Below are 25,787 nucleotides of genomic sequence, written 5' to 3'. Positions count from 1 at the left end.
AACTAACTGTAGTCTGTAAGTCTTTGTTCAATACAATACCAAAGACAATACAAATGAATAAACAATATAATAATATAATAAACATTTAATTCAAGTATTGTACATGGAATATTGGTCTTCATAAAACACTGCAGGTGCGTTTTTAAATGGCGAGTCCAAACACACTGACGATGCAGTACATAGACTTGTTCTCCCATCGTACTGTACAGCTACCTGTTGAGTGCAACACACATTAGTGGAAGAGAGAATCGTACAGTATTCATTCAGCAAACAACTATTGCAATTTAACTTTGGAGCACAAATGATGAGACTGAAATGATACATGTGCATTATCATACCATCAGTGGAGTTGTCCCAGAAGCATGAGCTGGCTGTTTGTAGACCTGCCCCATTTTTCTGCATGATGATACAGGTTACTGTGTGAAGGATATAAACACAATCATATATACTGTAATGATGACTGCAGGTCACAAAAGCCATCAATGCATTTTACTGTCAGGATCCAACATACCAACATATTTGAATGGCTTTCCAAGTTTACTGAGTTGACTGAGGCACTGCTCCACTACATTGGAAGTCCACTGATTGACTCTGCTGTGTTGATAAGCATTTCCTCCAATGGCTCCTTCTACTGACTTGAGGGACAATTCAACAAAAGAGCTAGTAATTCATCCTTGTCCAACAAGTTACACACAGAGCTGCAAGTACACGTGACTCAGCACACACCATGATTTAATTACCGGTATGTAATTTTATGTCCAGGAATTAATACGAGTCTGTCTGCGATTTGGAACAGCCACGGTTGCTATAGCAACCACTGTTGTTGCAACCAATAAACAACGGTTAAACTTTTGTTAGCCACTGGCTATTTAACCGGAAACTATAATCTACAGCAGACAAGCCAGAAAACAATAAAACTGGTATTCCTACCTCTTTTATTACTGCGCTCACTTCGTCCACCACAAACGCAGTCTGTATTAATTAAAAGGAAAATTGTTCAGATCAGATTGTGTTCTGCAGAACAGAATCCTACCAATCTATAATCTCTTTCCATCAGTCTGTATACGTTGAACTGGTCAGAGATAACAACAATGCTGCAGATTCTACACAAATAGATTAAAAAAGATTGTGCCCCTGCCTCCTGCCTACCTCTTCTGCGGTCTGAAACTCGTCCATTATAATCAGGACGTAACGTTGATTCGCAGCAAAACCATCTACTATCAGAGAGTCAACTGAAATGAGCATGCGCCGGTGGCAAGTTTTTTATTCCTAGGCTAGCTCAGGGAAGGAGCGCTCGTTTTACCATGCCGGCCACTAGTAGTAGGGTCACCGGTGAATGCCGGAATTACGCCAAACGTAAACGGGAAGTAAACGAGGGGGACAAATGGCGTTCGGTCATAAACGGTATTTAAACACTTCTGTATTGAAAACTACGGAGTAATACATTACACGAGCACCCCGCAGACCTCTCTAACATTTGGAGCATCAGGGTAAGCATATTATATTTTGCATTTGTACATGTTTTGTTCGGAGCCCTAAGGTTTCAGCTGGTGTACGCCCACCCTCATGGAAATGAAGTCTACTAAGATTAAATGTTAAAATCTAGGAGACTTCTTAGGCTAAGGTTGGGGCAGCGTACTTAATCACACCTGTGAAATTGTGTACACTGCCCCACATTTTGTTCTAGTTTTTGAATGAAGTTTACTTAAATTTTGTCAAGTGTGCTGCTGTGAATGAATTCGTCGAATGTATTTGTGAATGCTAAAGTGTAGATATTTTGATAAATAATAAGCTTTATGCTACGGTACACGTTTTCTGCCAGAATTTTAAATGGATAGCCTGATTAGCTCACCAGCTGACCCCACGTAGCAGCAAGCAATTGGGTGAGTGATAACTGGATGGATAACTCTACTCAAAACCTGGACACTTTCTAGGTCTGGTGGTGCCGTGGCCTACCATGCATTTTATTTATTATTATTTGTACTGGACCAGGGCTAGGTGCTAAGTGTTTTCTGGTGCTCGAAATTGGTAGCACCAGTGCCACCAAATACAATTTTTCATTTCGAGCCCTGCTGTAATGTGTTGGGCATGGCATTGCATACTGACTGTTACGCTGCCACAGAATGAATGGTTGCAGTAAATTAGATTCATAGTTCACTTCACATCAACTGATCTTCTTTACCGTCTCCTCACGTTTACAGTTGCAAGGTGGAGGAAATTCTGTCCATTAGTCAAAACTGGTAGCCCCAAATCATAATGGTTACAGTCAGTCACAGCTAGAGATGTCACTATGACCCAGACATGATTGTTGATCATTTTTAAACAGACTTGCATGTCACTGTCAGAACCAGTGTCGGAAACAGTCATGGCACATGAGGCCATGGCAGTGAGTGAAGGGGAGCCCACAAGTCAGCTTGCAACCGTTTGGACCCAATGGTGACCCTTTGGTGTGGTTGGGGCTTTAGTTGTCAGTCCAGTTCAGTTTCTTGTACGCCTAGGCTAGGACCCACTAGGTGTCCACAATCTCGGTGCATGTGACTTTATGCTTACTAGACACTTTCCAATATTCTTGCTCGACATCATTTTGCAGACAGTGCTTCCCTATAGGGCTTGGAGATTGTTTCACCACTTGTCAAGTTGATGAAGTTCAAGTTTCATCAAGTTGATCACTTGTTTCCACTCTCCACTGTCCCTCTGTCCAGTGGCTGGAGACATTTTCATTTTCATCTATCCAGAACTCTCCTTACATGGCTCAACTGTATCTAAACTCAATATGTAACTAAGACTATGAAGAAACCATATATGAAGAAACCACAGTTTGTTTGTCCCTATAAAGATTATGAAATACCCACTCCTTTGGGGTAGTTATATGTGTATGTGTCGTATCGACATCATCAATGGGGCTGTGATCGGCTAAAAACTGCCCAAATTTGGAGTCATACGTCACTGATGATGGATGTTATAGATGACTGGTGTCACAGGGTGGTCACATGAAATCCGAGATCCACATTAGAATCATAATGTGTCCATGTGGATCTCAAGATCCATATAATTTGTTAGCTCATCAACCGTTCTTTTTGGTTATGAATATATAGGCCTAACATAACATCACATTGATGACTTCATTGACTCGTAAACCTCACTGTGTAATGGAGAGACTGATGCATAAACATGTTATTTTAATCTCTTCGCTGGTTGTGAGGCTAGGTCTGGTGTTTTATGGAGACTTGCAGGACAGAACCATGGCTGTGAAATACACAGATATTGACTACCATGTGTTCACGGACGCTGCCAGGTTCATTACTGAGGGCAAGTCTCCCTACAACAGATCAACGTACCGCTACACCCCTCTTCTAGCCTGGTTACTGACTCCCAACATCTACCTCAGCCCCGTATTTGGCAAGATCCTCTTCATCCTCTGTGATGTACTTTCAGGCTTCCTAATCTTCCATCTCCTCTGTCTGCGAGGCGTGGACTCCCGCCGGGCATGTTGCATCTGTTCTCTATGGCTCTTCAACCCCCTGCCCATGGGAGTGTCCAGTCGAGGGAACGCAGAGTCGATCCTGTCTGCTCTGGTGCTGGGTACACTGCTTTGTATGGAACGGAAGCGACTGACGTGTGCGGCGCTACTTTACGGCCTCTCGGTCCACATGAAGATTTACCCTGTTACATATGCTCTGCCCATCGCTCTGGCCATGCGAACCCCAGCGCCCAGAGGAGAGGAGAGGACAGAGACTAGGTGGAAGAGAGCACTGGGGTTCATCGGAAGCTTCCTCAACCAAGAGTTGTTCCTGTTCATCGCTGTGTCAGGAGCAGTGTTCTGTGGCTTTACTGCACTTTTCTATCACATATATGGTTGGGAGTTCCTCCGTGAGACCTACCTGTACCACCTGACAAGACGGGACACCAGACACAACTTCTCCCCCTACTTCTACATGCTTTACCTCACTGCGGACAGTGGTTGGAGCGTGTGGCTGGGCCTTGCAGTGTTCCTGCCTCAGCTGGGTCTTGTGTTGCTAGTATCCTGGGCGTACCACACAGACCTGGCTCTCTGCTGCTTCCTGCACACTGCCATGTTTGTCTCATTCAACAAAGTCTGCACGTCACAATACTTCCTCTGGTACCTGTGCCTGCTTCCTCTTCTCATACCTCAGCTAAGTCTGTCACCAAAGCAGGGAATTGCATTGTTGGTTCTGTGGTTCACTGGCCAAGGTGTGTGGTTGGGGCCAGCTTACTTGCTGGAGTTTGAGGGCTACAACACATTGCTGATGATCTGGCTGGCTGGTCTGCTGTTCCTGATCATCAACTGCTTCATCTTGCTTCAGATTCTAGCCCATTATAAACCAAGACAGACCTCACAGAGACTAAAGGTGCACTGACAAAAGTGTGGAAGGACTGTGTTATCATTCCTTGGATTCAAAACATTCACCTTTTAAAATCATTATCTGTGCACTATATACAAAGGAAGAGCCCTTATACTTATAGCTCACCAGCTCAGAATGTAACAGCAACAACTTTATTATTCATATACTCCTCTTCAATCCTGTTTAGTTGTAGTGTTTCTACAGCTTATTTCAGTTACATTACTTCCTTTTTGTTTGAGGGAAAATACCCAGCTTTCTGGGTTTGTGTAAACACAAACATTGAAGACGGAAAAGTGAGGACGCAAATTGTGATTGGGTGGGAGATGTGCCATTGGTTGAGCATCGCATAACGATTGTGCCACACTGCCACAGGGGACACCCGTTGTACAGTATATATATATGGCTGGTAGAGAGATGTCAGACATTGTGTAATACTCGAGATACAATACTTGGACCTCTTAAAAGGATCCCTGGCTAATGAGACAAATATGCTTTAAAACATTATACTTGCCCTCTACAACTAAAAGAAAAAATCACACCCGTGTGAAGTGAGGGTCGCTCTTATCATAATAATACATCATCTCATACTGGCCAATAAGTGCCTGTTGCCTGTGATTGGTTAGCTGATTTGCTCATCTACATATGCCATAAATCTTTCCTTCAATGTCAATGGCGTTTAATGTTTTGATGTTTTAATTTACGTCATATTTAGTGGAATTTGGACTCGATCACCGCAGCTGGGTTGCCTGAGTGAGAGGTATGACGTTCGAGAGACCCGAAACCACAATGAAGGTCATCGTGGTGACGTACCTAAAGGTATGTTTCAAGGTTGGTATAAGGTCAATAATTGAGTGCCCCTCACTTCACACATGTCATATTTGATTGCATTAATGACGTTAAACAATGTTAAACTCACTTTGCCACTCAATGTGCCATTCACTTTATGCATGCGCATACTCTATTGGAGTAATAGACGCACGCGCCCCTCACTTCACAAGGGTGTGATTATTTATTTTGGGAAATAATCCAATTTCACATTGAGGTGCCCAGTGCCCACTCTTCCAGTTAGTTTCAATTCCTTTATCACTGTTTGAACCAATGAATGTGTCCCCACCTAGTGGCCATTTACAGTTGTAGCAGAGTGGCAATTTGATGACTTGCAGTCTCCTACTGACCCAGTCATCAAATTATTGGCCATGAATTCAAGGCTACATGGGTTGTGTAACTCCTTTAACAGCCTCATCTGTCCAAACTGGAGCATGGTGAATGCAACAATCGATGTACTAAGATAAAACACTAGACTATGATCCCTATGTTTCTGAAGCACATGAAACCAGAACATAGAAAATCGTCTAAGTTCATCCTATTTAAACTGATCTGAGACTTCAACAGCTGAGGAAACATCTGATTGAGGGATTTTGGGAAGAAAATTGTACACTAAGGTGAACTAGATGCATTTACATCATACATGTACTCATCATGAATCCTTAACCCATTCTGGGCGGGAACCCATTTTGGTGTGTTAGCATTGCGTTATGCTTTAGCTATTTTTGAAAAATTGAAGAACTGACATTTTTAGAATCTGATCTCAGGTCAGAATGGGTTAATCAGACCAGTGTGTGTCCAGTGGAAACCTCGTATGAATCTGATCTCAGGTCAGAATGGGTTAAGTAACAGCATGTTCACCTGTATTTAGGCATGTCAAACTGAAATACTTTTCATTTTTGCACATAGATCAAATTTAGGCCAGGTTCCAGGGATGTGAAAAACTGGGCTGCATGGCAAATTATACAGTAAAGACTGCAAGGACCATTACTGTTTGAATGCAATCATAACAGTTTAATATCCACAATGTCTCAAAAACCCATCATGTGTTCATTTATTAGCTGCATGGCACTATGGCTTCTTAGCACAGTGGTTTGGAAAATAGGTCATCAATTAAATGTACTACCGGTATATAATTTAGCCTATTTTTGCATCAGACAAGGACATAAAGATATTCAGCACTAAATCCTAATCTAGAACCATAACTAGGACCTAAACGAGTATGAGATGGAGCCAACTTTGATTTATTACACTTTATCCATACATGATGATACCATTACTAGTTTACTACACATTTTAGCTCTGTGCACAATAAAACAGTATGCTCATGCAAGATCCAGCTTTGAAAATGTAGTATTGAAGTGCATTTTAATAGTCAAAGCTTGTTAAACTTGTCTGCCTATTGCCATGGCGCATGTAATTCCACACAATGTTATCACTGAACAATTCAATCAAAATTCACTTCAAGCAATCTCTCAGTTATACAATGTTTAATATTTACAACATAAATTGACAGGTCAAGTCCAAACAGAGGTGGACTATCAAATTTGAATTTGTACATTTAGCCAGCCCACATCAACTCAGTGTCCAGGTAAAAAGCATTTTGTTAACACCCCGAGCGTCAAGGACGAAGTTCTCCACCCTATCAATTAGTAACGCCCAGCGTTCAGGATGGAGATTGATCAAAAGGACGGAAATTATTGATATAAAAACCGATCGCATCGCTCCACAGGCTGTTTGCGCAACATTCAATGTTATTTTCCCGTGGGACATCGAAAATGTTCACCCCCATTTTAGCCGACGAGATCGAAAATCTTAAAACGTGAATAACTCTTGATGTTAATCATTCCGTCCAATTCTAAGAAAAGATTATGTGTTAGACGGCCCATTGCGGTCCCGTCGCTAGTTGCGTTAGAATTAATCATACCTCCCGTTGTTGATCGCATAGTGTTTTGGCTACATCAAGCTATTTCAGCCACATCCGGGATAGCATCCGGTCCGTCGCTAAATGGGCTCCGCTGCTATAAATCGCTGGGCGCTATGATTTAATGGATTAAATAACACTGGGCGTTCGGGGTGTTAACAAGGTTATTTATGCTGTAAATTGGCCACAAACCATAACAGAATCAACACACTTGAATCCACCCTGAAATACTTGTAGTCCACAAACCAATATTCTTTTGTAGATTGTGTTTATTTCTGAGAGAAGGGGAATGAATTCTGATCCATTAACTCGCCAACTCTGTCCTGAAGTAACTGAACCACCTCCGCCAGTATGAACACATGGGTATCATCAAGGTCCTGGATAATGAATTTCTTCCCCAGGGCAGACGTCTCATCCAGGTACAGGAGGAACTGTTTCATGGCAGGATCACTGTAGGTGGACAGAAATAAGGAAACATACACATAGATCAGATTCTAAAAATGTCTTCCACATCCTGACAGTTTTCTGAAAAAGCTATGTTTCTATCTCAGTCGTTCTTCGATTTTTCAAAAATAGCTAAAGCATAACATAATGCCAACACCAAAAGGGGTTCCCGCCCAAGATGGGTTAACACATATTTCCAAGGCACAATATATTACTATTGTAAATGTAGTCGACCTATTTGATCAATGAGTAACGTGGGCAAAGTGTTAAGGCTCATACATAGTCTGGATTTACGGTGGTGGAGTGACCACCGAACTACAACATGACGTCACGAGCCGCGGTGAAGAGCAAACCACCGCCACCGCTCCAGCCCTTCTCTCTGTTTTTACTCACCACCGCTCAACGTTATTTCAGCTCCGGTGGTCAGCTCACCACCGGAGCGGTGGTCACCTCACCACTGAAAATCCAGACTATGAATAGGCCTTTACTATGACTCATGTTCATACTATTGATGTTCAATGATGGTAAGCTCTAGTCTCAGAGTTACCGTTAAAATTGTTGCATCACTTGTTTATCCTTTATCAATGTGATTTCTCTCTCCTTGTTAATAGCTGGAGATGGGGAGCAGGGGTCTCTTTGTGCAAAAACACGCTATAGCAATGCCCTATGGGAATATATAGCTATTTAACACTCATTTAAACAAAATATCACTTACAGCAACTCCATGGTAACCTAACCACCAGAAACATCTTTTAAGCAATCTAGATGGTAGCCACCCACTGACTCATTGGCTTCACAGTAGGTGAAAGCATCTCTCTCTACCAAAGACAATCACCAGATTCCCTTACCACTACAGTCACTTTCAAGTCACCCACACCTGGTGCATTATACTAATCCTAGTGTTTACTTTAAATCCTTACCATTCAACCAGAACACCCTTGAGTACGTTGACCATGGTGATGTACGGACGAATAGAGGAAAACCTGTAGCCTAATTCACACATGAAATAATAAGTTACTGAGATAATGACCCAGAGAGAAATGCGTAAAGTTATAGCACAATGTAAGTAAGTGTAAATGAAGACCTAGACATGGTTTACAATGACGCTTGTCTATGATTATGAGTCTGACAGTCATGTTTCAGTTTCAGAGCTAAAGACCAAGGTGATCTTTCAAGCTATGCTACTCAATTTAGCAGAACACTGAGAACAGCTTGTCCGACTGCTTTATAATATAAAAACTCAATAACCAAGCTCACAGCGCGCAAACGTTCATTAAACGTTGAGCTTGTAGATCAAATTATATATAACTGATTAAAACTATTTTGGTGCTAGACATCGCCGTGCGACCGAGCATCTGCTAAGGCTAGGCGAGCTACTAGGCTACACGAAATAAATTAAAATAAATAATTATTCTGTCGTTTGACATTAAGTAATGCAATAACGATGAAGTATACTTACAGCACCGCTGGGCTAGGACCACACGCTTTGATGGATAAGAAGATATATACGTAAACCTTTCAGCAACTCTTTTTGTTGTTAGCCGAAACACTTAACTAGTGGCAACTGCTGAGAAGTGAACAACAAAGCATTGTGGGATATACATGACGACACGACACACAATTCAATTCAACACCATTTTATTTGACATGGGACTGAACTCAACTGAACTCATAACTGAAAATATGTTTAGAAAGCGAACAATAAAAATAACACAACATTAAATATTAATAACATGTCAGGCAGGTGACGTGAGTGAGGTAAGGCTCAAATAGAATTTATGGCACAAGGAAGGTACAGTAAACAGAAACATAAATGCAGTAGAAAATAAAGGGCTAAATGTGTGCACCAATTGCTTCAACTCATGAGCACCTGGATAAACAGCATCATGTATTAATGGGGAGATTAAGATAACAAGAGAAATAAAACCTGGCCATGTTTCATCTCTATGTAAACAGTCATGCTGATTTTTAAAACATTTCACAATTAAAAACCATCTACTAGAATAACTGGATTATGATTTATTCATGGTGGACCAGTGTGCCTTTATCAGCTACTGCAGGAGGACAGAGATACCCGTACACCGTGGCCATGGTTCCTCCATTCTAAAGATCTCAATAATAAATGAAATAAATCTCTTAATATCCATATGCTATTATCCATAGCACATTTGATATTTCATTTAAATGTGCAACAAGGAGAGGCAGTTGGGTTTTAATTTGTTTGGAAAGAAGACATTCATACACTAGCTACCTAAATCGCCCCCCACCCCACACACATTTCAAGTATACTGAATAGGTCATGTCCGTCTTTGTAAGGTAATCAGCGGTTGATGTGGTTCTGCAGTGCTTCATTGATGAACTGGAGGGTGCGCTTGTAGATGAAGGAGTCTTTCTTTTCCGGCTTGCAGATGTTGAGATGATCTACATCCACCTCAATCAGGTCCCCAATGCCCAGGTCTGAAATATATACCCGCAGGAAAGTTAAGACTATAGTGATGGGGTTGCACACTAGCCTGGAATCCAGATGGAGGCGCTCGCTCAGTGTTTGTTTTACCCGAGGCCGATTCTACAAATGTCTTCTAATCTAGATCCTAACATTCAGAAACGGTTTTCTGAATGTCAGTGGTTCTCACACTTTGCCAAGGTATAAAATAATGGTTAAAGTGGTTAAAATGTAAAATTCCTATACCGGGGTTGTGGCTCTTTCAGAGCGGAAACTCTGGGGGGAGGGGAGGGGAAAAAAGAAGAAAAAAAAAAAAAAAGAAATCGAAAAATGTTGTATAATATTTTCGTGTGAACATTAATAAAAAAAACTTTGATCAAAAATTTAAAATTCCTGGCCTTAATGGGTTAAGTGAGAAAGGTGATCTGCAGAACAGAGCGAATCAATCTGGATTACAGTCTAGTTACACACAATGATTTAAGACTGAAAGGAGATAGAAAAAGACTTGATATGGCAAGTATCGATGAGAACATTTCTGGTGCAATTCATATATTTTTGCATTTTCAGTACCAATTTCTCCCAAGAAAATGGATTACAGTCAACCAACAAGCTTGCTCCACCACAGTTGCTTACCTGCTGACTGCATCGGTACCACCACACTCTTGATCATGGGGCCGATGGTTGTAGCATGTGTCTCTGCAAAGCTCAGCACCTTGAACTCCCTCTCTCTGGCAATGTTCAAGAAGCTCTCATTCAAGCTCTGCAGTGCTGGCGAGTCTAAAGTTACAATATAGACATGCTCAAACATAATGCACAAATTAAGTACTAAAACACATAAGCCATACCAATCCAATAAAATAAAGATTTTTACCTAAACTGACATCCTGTATTCATTAGCAGAAATGCATACTGTCTAACTCTATTACCTTTGAAAGAATACAAAATAACACTTGATTTTCACTGACCTCTACAGAGCTCCCTGACTTCAATGGAGGGGAAAAGGAGGTATCTGACATTGACGGAGTACTCAGCCATGAAGGTGCCATGGTGAGGAACACTATAGAACAAAACGCCTTTGGTATTCTTCATCAGCCCCTGCATTTCTGGGTCCTCGGAAGCATCCATCAGCATCTTCTTCACTAGTAAACCTAGAGTAGAAATTAGACACCAGAGGTAAGAGGCTTAATGTGACATTTCTTGTGTTGCCCAGTTTTATTGCAAAGGATTTCTGGCCAGATTGTGGCAGGGGAATGTCATACTGTAGCTGCAGTGAGTTTGTATTGTAAGATATTTTACTTCAATCTGAATCGATATGCTCAATGTAGATTGTTTTAATGAACCACTCACTACAGTATATTTCATTGACTGGATTATGAAGTGATCTATAATAGGCCTCCCTCCTGTTTTACACTACACTAATATCTTTGTTCAAATGCCTGAGTCATTTGCCATTTTCACAGAATGTTAGTCCCAGTACCGGGATGGCGGGTTCATGCTGCTTAACGCTTACTTTTCTTCAACCACATCATTTGCCTTGCCTTCATCCTCCTTGATTTTGGTTTTTGTCTGTTTTCCTTTGAGTTATGTAGTTTCTATTATTAGATTATGCTTATTTCTTATGCATTTAGTAGGGAAAGGTTATTTAAAAAACAAACTCTAGACTTGTACCTGCCATCATTGTATCATACAACCCTTTATGGGAAATTAAGTTTTGTCCAACTTCCCATTTAAGTCAAATGCAGAGTACCAATTTCATCATACAGTAGGTACAATAATAATGTCAGTGAATGCATACCTCCCATGCTGTGTGCTATCCAGACCACAGGCCTCTCTCCCACGCCAGCAGTCTTCAGTTTATTCAGTAGTTCACGACTCCTGTAGGCCAGAGATTTCCTAAGTAGAGAGAAACATGAAAGAGTTAATCAACTGTTTATCACTAAAAGGGGTGAAAAAACAACACTACAGTACATTATTCACCTCTGGTTTTCAGCAGGACACTTGGCCTTCCAGTCACTTAGGTGACTGTCATACTCCACTGATAATATCCTCAGATTCGGGCAGTCTGCAGCAAGCCAGGACTGGTTCACATAGGAGCGATAAATACAATGAAATCACTGTTAACTTATTATCACACAGGGTTGTAAGTGAGTAAGAGGACCTAATTTCTCCTTTCATTGTCAATGGCAAATATGAGACATGTGAGGACAAAAGCTGAGGGGCTAGCACCCCTCAAAAAAACCCTCGTCTTTTGACCATGATCATGTAAGATGACAACTGAATTTATGTGATTGGTTAGCCGATTTGCTCGTCTACACATTGTCAATGGCAAATGTGAGATGTGACGGGTCGAAAAGCTGTATATAGGTCAACCCGTGTGAAGTGAGGGGCGCCCTTATCGTACATCATCATGACGCAACATGTCGATTTGTTCAGACACATGACGTAAATTCTCCTTGGCAAATGTAACATGTAAATGTAACACAAGTTGGGACAAAAAGCTGTATATAAGAGGGGCTAGCGCCCCTCAAAAATGGAGACGATAGCAGTCCTACAAGCTCACAACATGTTGTGAACTTGTAGATCAGCTATTTGCACCTGACCATGTGACCACAAATTATAAAAAGTGGCTCGAGTGGTAAAGTGCATCACACCCAAAGCTGACGTGTGTGGCTCACCTTGGGCCAGCATTCGGTGTAGTCCTCTCTGTTTACTGCTCCCTTCTCCACTTCTTCTTCGCTATCACAATCTTTCTGTCTCCATGTCTTAAAGGCTGCACCCAGAAGTCCATGGACAAACAGCACATCTGCTTTGATCGGCTGCCTGGAAGTTGATACAATGTCAAAAGCACGGTCAAGGTAAAGTTTATTTATACGTCCCAAGCTGGGCAATTCATTTTTACAGCAGATAATAAAAGCTCTAAATGACATAATACAGTAAACATACAACAACAACAAGAGACATACGTATACATTATCATAAGATAGATATAAGCTGAGTGTCAGTTTAAATCATGACAAACGTAAAGGCTAACTGAGATTGTAATCGAATGTGTAGATGATAATAAGATACAGTGAACCCGGAACCAAGCTATAAACAGATATTTAAGCCAACAATACAATAACAGCAATAAATAATGTATTTTGATCACTATGTGTGCTTACTTGTCACGTGTCTGTGGATGAAGCACATACACCCCGTCTTGATATTTCTCCCTCACCATCTCCCTGTCCAGGTTGGCTAGAGCCCGGGCTGCATGAGACGCCTGCATTACATGTGGGGACTGCATCATCTCTGCCAGCACAGACACCCAGCCTGCAGATCAGCACAACACAACACAGACCACCATTGTTATTACGCTAGTATTGTAAGTAGTTCGTTTCCAGTGCATCTTGTTCATAGTAAAAGGAGATTACAAAAGAAAGTATTCAAAGTAAGCAGTTGCTCTACTTTGATCGCATAATGATTTGATCTGAACATGGATATCCCTTTAAAAAGCCAATTCTAATCATGTATACGAGTCGCGTCAAACCAAACCAGATACCAAAGCAGTTTGTGTGTGTGTGTGTGTCCCCTACCAGATTGTACTATGGCATGGTGAGCGCTTTCGTTGAGTGCCAGGTTTCCTATGATGCGAACAATGTTCCTCTGAATCTTGTGCGAGTCCCTACGAAGCTGGTAGACCCTCTGGAGGAGCTGAAGACCTCCATTGGCAACTATGTGGTCACAGTGACTCTGGACCTGAACATGACCAACACAGTATTTCTGTAAGCTTTATTCACACTTTATATATTGTAAAAATAACTAGAAGTGAAGGTTATTCACCGTATATTAGATTGAACTGAAACAATCATCAGTGATCACTACCTTAGAGTGTTGTACTAGTGCTTGTAGACAGAAGGATTCCACCTTCTCAGCGGGAACAGAGGTGAGGCTTTGGGCGTATGGTAAGCCATTGCCGCCAAAACACCACAGGCCACCCTGTAACATTGGAGAACACAGTAGACAAGGGGAGAAGCTCAGAGAGGAAAAGATACTGTATATTTAAAATGTTGTTCTCATTTTGTGTTCCCTTGTGTCTCACCCTTTGTGCTGCCAGGGACTGACTGCTCTCTCTCAGAGCCAGTGAAGTGAAGTACTCAAGACATTTGTCCACCTCAGACTGAGGTAGAGATGCAAGCAGCTGCCTTAGGCCGTCCTCCATTGAGAAACCCTGTGAAGATGACATTGGCTATCTTTAACATGAAGCCATCACAGCTGCAGTGAGAAGGTACTGTGATTTGCTGACTGACTATATTAATGAATAATTCCTTAATATAGTCAGTCAGCAAATATCTCACAACGGGTAAGGACTAGTGTTGACAATTATTGTCAACACTAGTCCTTACCTGTCTAATAGTTCATTGCATTGGATGAATATTGAATAATGTGCAAATGTACTTGGCAAATACCCCAATAACACAATTATCATTAAGGATTATTATTATTAACTTAATTAAAAGTAGACTAAATTAATTGAGTCTATAGTGGGCTGACTTTATATAAAGAACTGCACACTTATGGGATAGAGGAAGAGTGAGTGGTGATCAGAAACACGGACAGCCTTAATACATGAAGTACAATGAAGTACGTACGCCTTCCACCTCAGGCAGAGCAGGTGGGCAGAGAAAGAAACGCAGGTCCACTTCAGGAGTCCGAGCCAAACCCACCGCAGTCCTCTGATCTAGAGCCTGTGCTGCTGTCTGGTATTGGTAGTCTATATGTTGGAAATGGATATGAACCAATCCCGGTTAAGCTCACTTTATTTATTTACAGCAAAACGACATAAATTACATGTTGACAAAGTAAAAAGGAGTCTTTACAGTAGATACATTTAACAAGCAATGTTATAGTTTGTGTTTTATTTATTTTACCATGCCAATGATGGTTGTTACTGAGGTCCTGTACAGCCTGTAGTCTGACAGCCTTGATGGGTGACTGTGTTCTCTTCAGCAGCACCCATAATGCCACCTCATGGGGGTCTGCGTCCAGATGGCTAAGGTGCTCTAAGAAATAGGCACAAGCCCAGAAGAAACCATAATATGAATATGCCAAGGGCATTCTGTAATCTAGTCTAATTCACAACGTTCAACTCAGCACCTAGTTATCTACAACCTTAGATATAACAGAGGTAAAAACTGACAAGAAGTTGGAAACCTTGCTGACCTTTTGGTTGCAAACTTTGTTTCATCAACTGTGCAGCTGACCCCCGAAAAGGTTAAAAGTGACATTATTACAATAGCTAAAACAAAAGTAATTCATTAAATAATTTTTTGCTAAATTTGCTACATAATTTTCACAGGTCTAGAATGTAAAAAAGCAGTAGTCACTGGCATTTTCTTAAAACAGGAAATACCAGTACACTATAGACATTGCATTATTCACACTCACGTGTGCATGGAACTCATGAATGCACAAAACCTTTGACATTCAAACCCAAAACATGCCAGGCAGGTGTTTCCGTTTGCCTACATGTCACACTCAAAAGAGCAATGGCTAGTAACTCTGCCTCAAATGTCATGATTGCATTGCTATACCTATCCGAGTATAAACGTTAATATTACTATCTGTAGCATTGAGTTGACTTCTGCTTTCCAATAAGGAAACAAGCGGAAGCAGGACAGAGTTTCAAACGATTTCCCTTTGAGGGCCTTCTCCAGATAAACCTGTAGAATGTGCTTGTTGCTTCAGAAGAATATTATTTCCTCACCATCTAGTGGTCGCAGCAAAATCCTAGATGATATTTCAAGAAACCTTCTTGCTGCTTTATGGAGCTCTCTCCTGGCTTTGTACGTGAGCCCTGAAACAGACAGATCATGGAGGAAATATAGGACATTAAATGTCTTGTGAGAATTAGATTTATATCTTTGTGGTGTTTAAGACACGGCACATAAAAGAGAACAGATAACATTGTAGAGATTACATTAATTATTAAATGTTAACTCTGTATACTGTAGGTCGGTGAATGTTTTCAGTGACAGTGACATGCAAGCCTTGACCGGTGGAATTTGTAGGCTACAGACGGTTTCAACATTGGGAGTAGAGAGGGGAAGGAAGGGATGACAGGATGCATGGAAGAGAAATCACTGGACACCTGGACATAACAAATCTTTCTGCTCAACCAGGAAAACAGATGAAACTTCCACCCCCCCTATATCCATCCGGTCTGGGCCAAGAAAAGTTTATGACTACCTCCATGATACCTTCCATGTTTCCTCATTAAAATGGGACTATTCTCAAAGTTTAAATCCATTTTAGCTGTAAAAGTAATAATGTCTATTACAGAGCAGGCCGCCATCTATCTACCCAGGAACTACACATGTGATATTGGATATTATCATATGTCCCAAGATATTATCTTGGGACATATGATGACTTGCACTACTCTGTGCCATAAAATCCAGGTTAATGACATACAGTACAGTACCTGCAGCTACATTCTCCTGTTCTTTTGAGGGAGTGGTTTTCAGATAGATGTAGGACTTGTATTTTTCTTGAAGAATTGCCTGAGTGTCAATCGTCACAGCCTTGTCCAAGACCGCCACCTCATAAGAGATAAAAACACAACCGCTGTGGACAGAAACAGTGATGGATATTAGGTGTCATTGAAAGTGACAATATAGTTAGTATACCTAGACCAAGATGTGAAATGCTCATGTAACTCACCCGAACACAATAGCACCAGTCACTTTCGCAATCTTCCCTAAAATGAAATACAAGAAAGGGATCTGCATTAGGAAATGAATTCAAACTAACGGCCTGCCCCGTGTCCCTAGTTTGAATTCCTGTAGGCCCTGAAGAATATACACAGAATATAAACAATGTGAAAATATGTACACAGACACACACACACACAGTATGCAAAACAATTAGATTGATTTTAATAAAAGCTTATACGTGTGTGTTCCACAGCTTACTTATATCCTTCCATGGAAGACCTCGCTTCACTCCACCTGGGCCAGTTGAACTCAGCCTCCGACAGCGGATCATGCGGAGTGCTGCTACAGACATCCTCAACCTTCACCAATGCAACAAGAGTAAGCCAATGCTAATATATCCATTCAATAAGTCACAGGTGACTCTTGTTAAAAGAACAGCAGTGATCCCCTGGCCCTGTTTACCACGGTAAAGTCAAATAAGTTATGTTAACAAATTAGGATTCACCCATTGGTGTAGTGAGGACGGATACAGAAAATGGCATCATGTACACACATACACAGACACAAATGTAGACGTTTGCTGTAGCTCAGCAGCCCCTCTGAGGTCACAGATGGGGCTAATGTATATGCAATAGCATCCGTTAACTAATCCTAACCAAAACCAATCATCAACATCATCACTTTAACTTACATAGGTTTCAAAAAAGTCAACGGCATCGCCACAATGAGTCAGGGATATCCCTGCGATATTCGCTTGCAGGGTCTTTCTCTCCTGTCTTCAGGTGTGTGTTGGCATCTAAGCCAAGCTGTAGGATACTGCTGCTTTATAGGTGGCCCATAGATACCAGTATCAATGTCACCCCTCCCGTTTTTATGCAAGATCTTCTGGGAAGATTAGTATCGGTGTGATGATAATTAGCAGATTATTCATCATGTTGAATCCTCCTAACCCTCTGCAGACAATGCTGCATGGGATGCACAATTGCACATAGGCAGGCAGCCTGAGTCTTTGTACCGACTGCCTGTGATCGCAGTGGTGAACATTCAATGGTTTAAAGGAGAATTCCATACTAAAAGGCTTTCTTACCTTTCTTTGTAGTTGTTACGTCCCCACCAAAGAGGTCCAGGTGTTATTTTGTGCTAATTCGCTTATTTCCATCGCTCAAAATTATAATTTATTTGTATATATCCTCTCTTCATAATGTAAATAATATCCCAAGCGGCACACTTTACTACTTCTTTTGATGGAAATAAGCGAACTAGCATAACACCCCATAGCCCCATTCAATTCCCATTCAATGCAATGCAATTCATTGAGGGCTTATGGTAGGGAAAATAGCCAATAAGGAGTTTTTGCACAAAACACCTGGACCTCTTTGGTGGGGACGTAACAACTACAAAGAAAGGTAAGAAAGATAAGAAAGCATTCTAGCATGGAATTCTCCTTTAAGGAAGATTATTGCAGAAGAATTAACTTCTGAGAAACTGTTGACACTTGATGGGCGATGGCATGTATTTTTGAATTGTCTCAAAGTCAAACCTGTGCCAAACCTATAGGCATGGCTGCTTTGATGCGTTTTTGTAAACATTCCGTTTATGTGGTAACAAACAACCATGCCTTTCTTTATGCAAAGCGGGAGGGTGAGGTTGCCATCTCGGCGGTGCTGCTGGCTATTGTACTAATCATGTATACTTACAGGTTTTGTAGCAATTGTTTATATATTAGACCTTAATTGTCGAATGTTTAAAGCATGTAACATGTTCTAATCATGTATACTTTACATTACTTGAAAACATTTTCTAAATATATTTTTTCAACATGCAAGTCGCTGCGACAAAGTCCAACTTTGTGCTTGACTGCTATGTTGTAGCCCTGGCTGGAACACATTATCGTTGGGGGATGATACCAAATGGGTAGCCCTAGAACGGCTCTTGTTGTTACATACAGTATGTACAGTATTTCTGTAAGTCTGTCTGGTGAATTTACGAAGTATAATTAAATGATCACAGGCATTCTAGGTCTACCAAATGGGCTGATGTGTAACAGTCCAGATATGTCAAGTTGAGTCTGAGATGAGGATGGGAGGAACTGGCACTTGCAGAAGTTGCAGTAATCCTGGGCAGGTAACCAGAATGCTAGTGGGTTATCTTTCAAAACAATCAATTTCAATTTGTAATAATAATTAAAAAACAAACAATGGGTTCTGTCTGAGGAGTTATAGCAGTACAGTAACAGTATGTATAATGATCAAACCGATGGTTTCATGAGTCTACTTTCACCCAACTTGATTTTTAAAAATGTAACCTGCTATTGCTATGGGGTACCGTTATACCAGCCGAGTTCCATTGTTGTTGTTAAGTAACAGTAAATTATATAAGCCGGGTGTGACAGTGACACTGACAGCAAGTTAGCAAGATGGCTAACGCGACTAGCTAGCTAGATACAGAGGCTTGATTCTAGTTTTAGGAATGTGCCTGGTTGGTTTTATAGCAACACAGGTAGCAACACAATGGAGTGTGATATCCAGAATGCAACAATTTCTTTACCTTGTTCAGTGGTGTGATTTGAAGTGCGAACTTTATGTCCTCCCGTCCGACAGCGTTATGTAAACAAACACATACTTGCCCCAGCCCCACTCACACGTCATTTACCACGTGGATAACACACGCGCGCGTACGCGCACGCACGCACACACACACACACACACACACACACACACACACACACACACACACACACACACGTTTCAGCTCTGGACCATAGCATTAGGAGTCAGCACTCAACCTACAGTAGTACAGCTAGTATTGAAGTTTTGTACTTTGTACATGTACTCCCACAGTTGCTTGTGTGTAATATCTGTGCTGTTTTTCCTATGAATGAGGGCTGGTCTTTCTGTCACATGTTGCAGTACATGATGATGAGGATTTGTTTTTACTACTTCTTGGCACCAATGTCCCTGACCCTTGAAGGAATTTCCTCTTCAGGAAAAGAAACGCTGAACTGTCAGGAAGGCTAGAACAGTGCTTCCCAAACTTTTTCATGTCAAAGGACCCCCAAATTGACACTTATTAGCCTGCGGACCCCCATTTGAAGAGATATGCTAGGGACCCCCATAAGAAAATATTTTTACTGCTCTAGCAGTGATTCTCAACCCGTTTAATTTCAAGGACCCCCAGTTTGACATGCATTAGTCTACGGACCCCCATTTAATGGCATTTCTATTTCTGAGACCCCAATTGAATTTATATTGTTAAATCAATGTTAATTTAACTCTGAGAGTGTACAAACGGGTGCATTTGGTTCCATTTGTACACCCAGAGTTACAGACCCATAAGGGTCCATTTTGTTCCAAACTATCATCTTGCTGGGGACCCCCTGGAACTCCCTCAAGGACCCCTGGGGGTCCCCGGACCCCACTTTGGGAACCACTGGGCTAGAACATGGTCATGGTATTAATAGTCCTAGCCAAATATTAATGTATTAAACATATTATTTTAAGCTCACCATTTACCAGTGGTGGAAAAAGTTCTTTCAAATGTATAAACATCTTTTGAAAATAGCAGATCTACAAGCTCACAATACGTCACATTGAGTTGATGTATGTAAAGCTGTCAAAGTATTGTAGTGGAGTTAAAGTACAATATTTGAGATGTAGTGGAATAGAAGTAGAAATATTGGAAATTGAAAATATTCAAGTAAAGTACAAATATCTCAAAATTGTACTCAAGTACAGTACTTAAGTAAATACTTTCCACCACTGCCGTTTACTGCAGTTTTCATATGAACAAACCAATGGCAGAACCTGCAGCACTTTATTATATCAACTTATTTTATGGGCATAGTTTAGCGAATATTTGTGCGTCACTCACACACACACACACACACATGCGCTCACAGCCTCACGCACACACGCACACACACACACACACACACACACTTTAGTTCACCAAACTTTATTTTCTTGCATTGGTGTGTGTTGTGATATAAAATATCATACAGACAGTCATATTGCTTGTTGTTTGCACCATCCCACATTCTCTTTATTGCCATATACTGTAGTATTCATGAGGAACAAGGCAGAAGCCAAGTTTACTACTACATTATCTTGCATCACGGATGTCCAGCAAATACAGTAAAACGTTTTTCTTTTTAGCCTTTTAGTGTTAAAATATATTCTAATGTAATCACATATTCTTTGCAAGCATTTTGGACTGCCACCATTAAATACTGATGAATAAATATAGTAGTCATTTGTGTTTACAAACATCATCCATGTAGAAAGAATGGTACAGTAGCATTGGACAATGGACATAGCTTTGATGGAGTACATGTTTCAAATTACTATTCGTATTTATTTACATAGTATTCAATGGTTGCAGGTGTGCTCATGTCAGCATCCAATACATAAAAACAAAACAGGACAAAAAATAATTTAAAAATGTAGATTTTTCTAACAACTCTTTACATCAACATTTTTGCTGTGTGTCTATGAGCAGGGACCAAAAGTGAGTCAACCTAGCCTCACCTTACCATGTGTATGAATTCAGTATGGGTTAGAAGATTGGCAATCCATTAACAGCCCTCATACGGCTCATACAGTTTGTCACTCTCAGCCCTTATGTCAGGTGTCCTGTCCCCATCATGTGCAGGTTTCCTGATAAGCCCTTATAATACTCTCGTAAGCAGGAGGAGGGGTCTGTGTGGCATGAAAACCCCTCAGACTACTATTGCCCCAGAAGGACTCTGGCCTTGACGGGTTGGTAGTTGGCGTGGTGGCTGCCAAGTGAACGGAACCAGCAGAGGTGGTTAGGGTTGGGGTCCGAGGCAGTGTGGTCTGGCTCCCCTCCTCTGCTTCCCTGGCTATTTGGCTGCACTGTAGGAGAGGGTGGAAGGTAGATGCTCTGAAGCTGGATTTGCGGCACAGTGGATCGGCCTGGTCTGGAGAGGAGGCCTGGCGGTGGAAGCTGAAGGCTGCACTGACCAAGCTATTGTTGCTGCGCCGGTCATAGCTGCTGTTACGGTTGAAAGGTGGGCGGGCGCGAGGGGAGGCGCGAGACTGCCGTAGGGGTCTGCGGGTGATGCTAGCAGAGCCTGCTCTGCGCCGGGACATCCAGGTCAGGACCACATAGACCAGGGCTCCCAAGACGAGGCCCACCGCCATAGACACACAGAAAGCAATGATCAGAGGTACTACACAAGGAGAGAGAGAGAGAGAGATAAAAAATATATATGTTAGTCATCTGTGAGGGAGAACTATCATTAACATTCTGTGCCATAGCCATGGCCCCTGGCTATGGACTCTTAATATGCCTTTTGTATGTTTATGGTGTGTTTATTTTGTTTTGTGAGTACTATCATCACTGTAAGGGATAAGGGCTCATTAAAAGCAGTCATTTCATACAAGCATACAAATGCTCTTCATCCCCTAGAACTGGATTTCTCATCCCCTGTGGGGTTCCAAAAATGTAATTAAAATCCACAACGTTGCCAAGATTGCAGAGACCATCAGTTATAACCAAATGGATCACATCCAAGGTTGCATTTGCAAGATGGTACACAGAAAGATCCCTGGTGTTATTTTAACTCAGAAGAGTGTACAAATAGAACCAAATGGACCCTTCAGTTAACAGGGGGTTTCTTCCAATGACAAAATAATAATAGGTCTTCCTCTGCTGTGTTTACCAGAGCAAGGCTTTTTGAGACCGCAAACTGATCGAATCTCTATACCCAGTAAATATAACTTGACTTTTTGTCTCTCAGTTTCTCTGTCCAGGAAGCGACAGTCTCAATATGTGTGTGCTTGTGAGGGAAAGGGAGAATGCAGCAGTGAAGACAAATCCCACTGGCCCACAGCCAGTGAAAACAAATCAATTTCCTTTCAATACGTTTTATAAACTGTTAGCATAGTCTGCTACCGCTCCACAATTCCATAGTTTTTTTGCTTCCCCCCAGCCCCTTCTCTTTTCCCCTGTGTTTGGGAAAGGGAAAAGCAGACATTAGTTGGTCAGAGATCATCTGGAAATGACATTTGAGTAAAGTCAGGACTCAGGAACAGTAAGAGTAGCCTACATGCATATCATTATAATCTCGACTTTCTTGACTGACAAGTCTCATGTTCTACTTAGTTTGTATTTTTTTAAGTCTACAAAATGTGTTTGTGAGATTGCATTCCCAAGAAAATATGTGGCAATAAAACAAACCACATAAAGGAGAAAAGTTGAAAGAGACAGAGAGTTTCAAAGGAACTCACCGACATCAAAAGACTGAAATATTTCCATAAAGAGATTTGTGTTGTTTTCAGCCATGGTTTTCTCTGCTCTGTCAGAGAATAAAAATAGAGATTGTTACGCATCCAGCCTTCCTTCAGTCAATCTTGTCTGTCTGTCTCTCTATTCTTTTGATGTATGCTCCCCTCTTTCTATCTCCCGTCTCTCCCAGACTGTCACTTTCTCCCTCTTTCCTCCTCCCCACTTTCTCTCTCTCCCTCTTCTCTCTCTCTTTGAGGGAGACTCAGCCCAAAGGCACACAGGATTCCCTCCAAGGCTAGCTCTGACCGCTCTCTTGTTTATGGAAGCGGAAAACTTCACTGTCACGTTTCCTGCTTTTCAGCTCGAAATTAGCAACAGGACCCGCTTATCTATGCAGGACAGAGATCCTGGAGGTGGGGGGAGAAGGGGTGTTGCTGTAATCACTTCCTCTCCCATCATGTCCTTAAGGTTGATTAATGTGAAACAGTATCACCCCCCACCCCGCTGATCTCCAGCTTTCGTCATGGGACAGTCCTATATGCCCCCTCAGATTTGTTTCCCCTTCCTTTCCATAAATGATAATCTTTTTCGTTTTTTTCTTATATTCCATTCCACTCTTACACCACAGACACCACAGACGACAGTTTAGCCAGGAGCCAAAGCAGCAATTATAACCATGAGCCTGTGAAATGGAACCCTCAAGGCAAAACATCAGCTGGCATTTATGGTGGCAATAAGCTTTTAATAATAACTTGTAGCAGTGTATAAAAATAATACAGCTCTTTGTTTAATTTTTTTGAAACATCTTGTGGATACGTGGATATCTGAGCCTGTTCTGATTTCCAGAGTCTTTGTTGGTAAGCTCAGTCAGTCTTTCCACAGTGTCTGCCAGGTCAGTGGTGCCTGCATTGGACGTCTGGCCCTGTCTCACTTGGAGAAGTCCAGTAAAAACACTGAGTTTGATAAGATTGAAAGGCAACATGGCTGCCCTACAGTGTAGTGCCCTGCAGTCATTTGTCAGACAGACATGTCAGCTTAGGTTACAATGGGTAACAGCAAGGCTAGTATCTGTATATCATGCATTCTTTAGCTGCTACATTATTTTACACTGATCCACTGCCTGCTACTCTGTTCTGCAAGGTCATCAATGCAGGCTCTAGGAAGGATGTTAAGTGTTCATATTGGAATGCAGTTGAACAGAGGAGCTTTGTGGCCCACTTGCCCCCTCTACACTGCTGGTGCATGGCATATTGCATATTGCATCTTGATCAGAAAATGAGAACCCACCACTCAACACAGATGGACTGCTATGGCCTAAGCAAAGACTTCCTTGAATTGTTTTACCTAGCTTAAAACCCATCCAGAAGTAGCAGCAAACACCCATTATTATGAGTCAAACGGTATGCACTACCATTGTGTCCTGTTATATTACAGAATGTAGTGAACTGGGCGGGTCCACAAACAGGTGGGGAACACATTCTTTAAGAGAATATGTTAGTATTTTATAGTTGAAGTTCAAAGCCAGCATTGTTAATGTATGTGGACATAACTAGACCTGTACGTGCCTGTCGGCCACCAGCCTACTTAAGAACGATGCAACTTGTGAACCAAATCATACCCGTTGTCAACTTGTGATAGCACCCGTTTTAGCTGTCTGTGTCCCTTGTGTGCCCATACTGTATATGGAGATCTCTGTAGTATGCAATACCCATGTCATAGCACCCATTTTAACTGTCTGTCTGTCATGGAGATATCTGTATCTGTCTGTCTGCCTGTGTCTAAAGAGTACAAACTGACTGTGAAAAGTGGACTGGTTAAGTAATCAATTGGCAGGTGTGGGTTTGCCATGGGAATCAATTGGCTGAGGCAGAGGCTGGAAATTGCACAGGTGAGGGCACTTGGGCTAATTAGGCCCACTGGCAGAGCCTGACCAGAGCCTTTTGTGGTGTTTGTGGACAACCGTGGTCCGACCGACTCGATACCGGGCACTGCACTCCCTGTGGGGGTGTGGAACGCGTGTCGGTGGGTAAACGGTTCTCGAGTTACGTGCATTACAACCGTACACACACACACACACACACACACACACACACACACACAGACAGACAGAGACGTGGCGCATTTATAGTTAGACTAGACCTGTCGGCCACCGGCCTACTTGAGAACGATGCAACTTGGGAACCTAATAATACCCGTTGTCAACTTTTGTGCAAAACTAATGCTTGGAATGGATTCAGAATCACGAAACCCCCCTAGTTTGACACGTCACATGCTACTTAAAGCATAATTCGTTTTTGGAATATTTGCCTTATATAGTTTGTTAATGGTATGGTCACATAACAATATTTTAGGCCAATAAAAAAACTATATACCAAATTTCCCACTCCATGCCGGACTATTATGGTTAGATTTACAGATAGGATCTGTCTTCAGGATACATACCTCTACTTTAGTGTAATACATTTTGTTTTGTATGTGTTTATCATTTTAGTTCTCTATCTGTAACCATTAACCATTCTGTTAAAACATTAGTTTCACTCTTTAACAGATTGCTCCTCCTTACAAATAGCAGAGGGTAACAGTTTGTTCAGCCGGTTCTCTTTTTGAACAGTAGATGGGGTTATACCCCAAGTCACATAATATTCCAATATGTAGTCTGACCCACCAAACATCTATAGTAGTCTAGTACTATATGATGATGAAGTGACTTCTAGGATAGTATATTAATCTGAGGGTATGTTTTATATATTTTCCAGGTGAAATGCATGTAGGGTAGACTCCCTTTAATCCTGCATAAGCAGGTAAGGGGCATGAAACATGATTTCAGACCAATATTGCAATAT

The 25,787-nt window shown here is 41.5% G+C and overlaps 5 protein-coding genes across 6 annotated transcripts; 1 reads left to right on the top strand and 4 right to left on the bottom strand.

Annotated features, from left to right (window-relative positions):
* Window positions 1–105: 105 nt before the first annotated feature.
* On the bottom strand, window positions 106–1,217 carry dynlt1b (dynein light chain Tctex-type 1b). 2 transcript variants are annotated; one of them, XM_083790895.1, is made up of 5 exons: window positions 1,150–1,199; window positions 931–972; window positions 512–635; window positions 339–416; window positions 106–213 (listed from the first exon to the last, which is right to left on the bottom strand). In XM_083790895.1, the coding sequence occupies exons 1-5, from the start codon at window positions 1,174–1,176 to the stop codon at window positions 143–145; spliced, it is 342 nt and encodes a 113-aa protein (XP_083647021.1). In that variant the 5' UTR covers window positions 1,177–1,199; the 3' UTR covers window positions 106–142. The 2 variants fall into 2 exon arrangements, with proteins under 2 accessions (XP_083647021.1, XP_083647022.1); XM_083790896.1 differs by lacking the exon at window positions 931–972 and having other exon boundaries at window positions 1,150–1,217.
* A 1,932-nt stretch (window positions 1,218–3,149) lies between these two features.
* Window positions 3,150–4,379, top strand: LOC310876944 (GPI mannosyltransferase 1-like; the record flags this gene model as incomplete). The annotated part of the gene is made up of 1 exon (XM_083790592.1): window positions 3,150–4,379. One exon carries the CDS (start codon window positions 3,150–3,152, stop codon window positions 4,377–4,379), a length of 1,230 nt encoding a protein of 409 aa, XP_083646718.1.
* A 1,927-nt stretch (window positions 4,380–6,306) lies between these two features.
* On the bottom strand, window positions 6,307–9,130 carry gtf2h5 (general transcription factor IIH, polypeptide 5). The gene is made up of 3 exons (XM_083789923.1): window positions 9,017–9,130; window positions 8,478–8,547; window positions 6,307–7,563 (listed from the first exon to the last, which is right to left on the bottom strand). Exons 2-3 carry the CDS (start codon window positions 8,510–8,512, stop codon window positions 7,383–7,385), a joined length of 216 nt encoding a protein of 71 aa, XP_083646049.1. The 5' UTR covers window positions 8,513–8,547; window positions 9,017–9,130; the 3' UTR covers window positions 6,307–7,382.
* A 90-nt stretch (window positions 9,131–9,220) lies between these two features.
* serac1 (serine active site containing 1) lies at window positions 9,221–19,324 on the bottom strand. The gene is made up of 17 exons (XM_083790071.1): window positions 19,243–19,324; window positions 16,954–17,054; window positions 16,703–16,739; window positions 16,464–16,606; window positions 15,747–15,836; window positions 14,911–15,042; window positions 14,632–14,753; window positions 14,082–14,210; window positions 13,865–13,978; window positions 13,576–13,738; window positions 13,162–13,312; window positions 12,676–12,820; window positions 11,978–12,078; window positions 11,796–11,893; window positions 10,966–11,148; window positions 10,634–10,777; window positions 9,221–10,014 (listed from the first exon to the last, which is right to left on the bottom strand). The coding sequence occupies exons 2-17, from the start codon at window positions 17,045–17,047 to the stop codon at window positions 9,878–9,880; spliced, it is 1,983 nt and encodes a 660-aa protein (XP_083646197.1). The 5' UTR covers window positions 17,048–17,054; window positions 19,243–19,324; the 3' UTR covers window positions 9,221–9,877.
* A 1,380-nt stretch (window positions 19,325–20,704) lies between these two features.
* myct1a (myc target 1a) lies at window positions 20,705–23,323 on the bottom strand. Its single transcript, XM_083790892.1, has 2 exons — window positions 22,947–23,323; window positions 20,705–21,886 (listed from the first exon to the last, which is right to left on the bottom strand). The coding sequence occupies exons 1-2, from the start codon at window positions 22,999–23,001 to the stop codon at window positions 21,336–21,338; spliced, it is 606 nt and encodes a 201-aa protein (XP_083647018.1). The 5' UTR covers window positions 23,002–23,323; the 3' UTR covers window positions 20,705–21,335.
* Window positions 23,324–25,787: the final 2,464 nt, after the last annotated feature.

The sequence above is a fragment of the Protomyctophum parallelum genome (assembly GCF_964188405.1).
Source record: "Protomyctophum parallelum genome assembly, chromosome: 19".
Taxonomy (NCBI): domain Eukaryota; kingdom Metazoa; phylum Chordata; class Actinopteri; order Myctophiformes; family Myctophidae; genus Protomyctophum; species Protomyctophum parallelum.
Note: the sequence above shows the minus strand (reverse complement) of the source record. Positions and strands in the feature narration are given on the sequence as shown.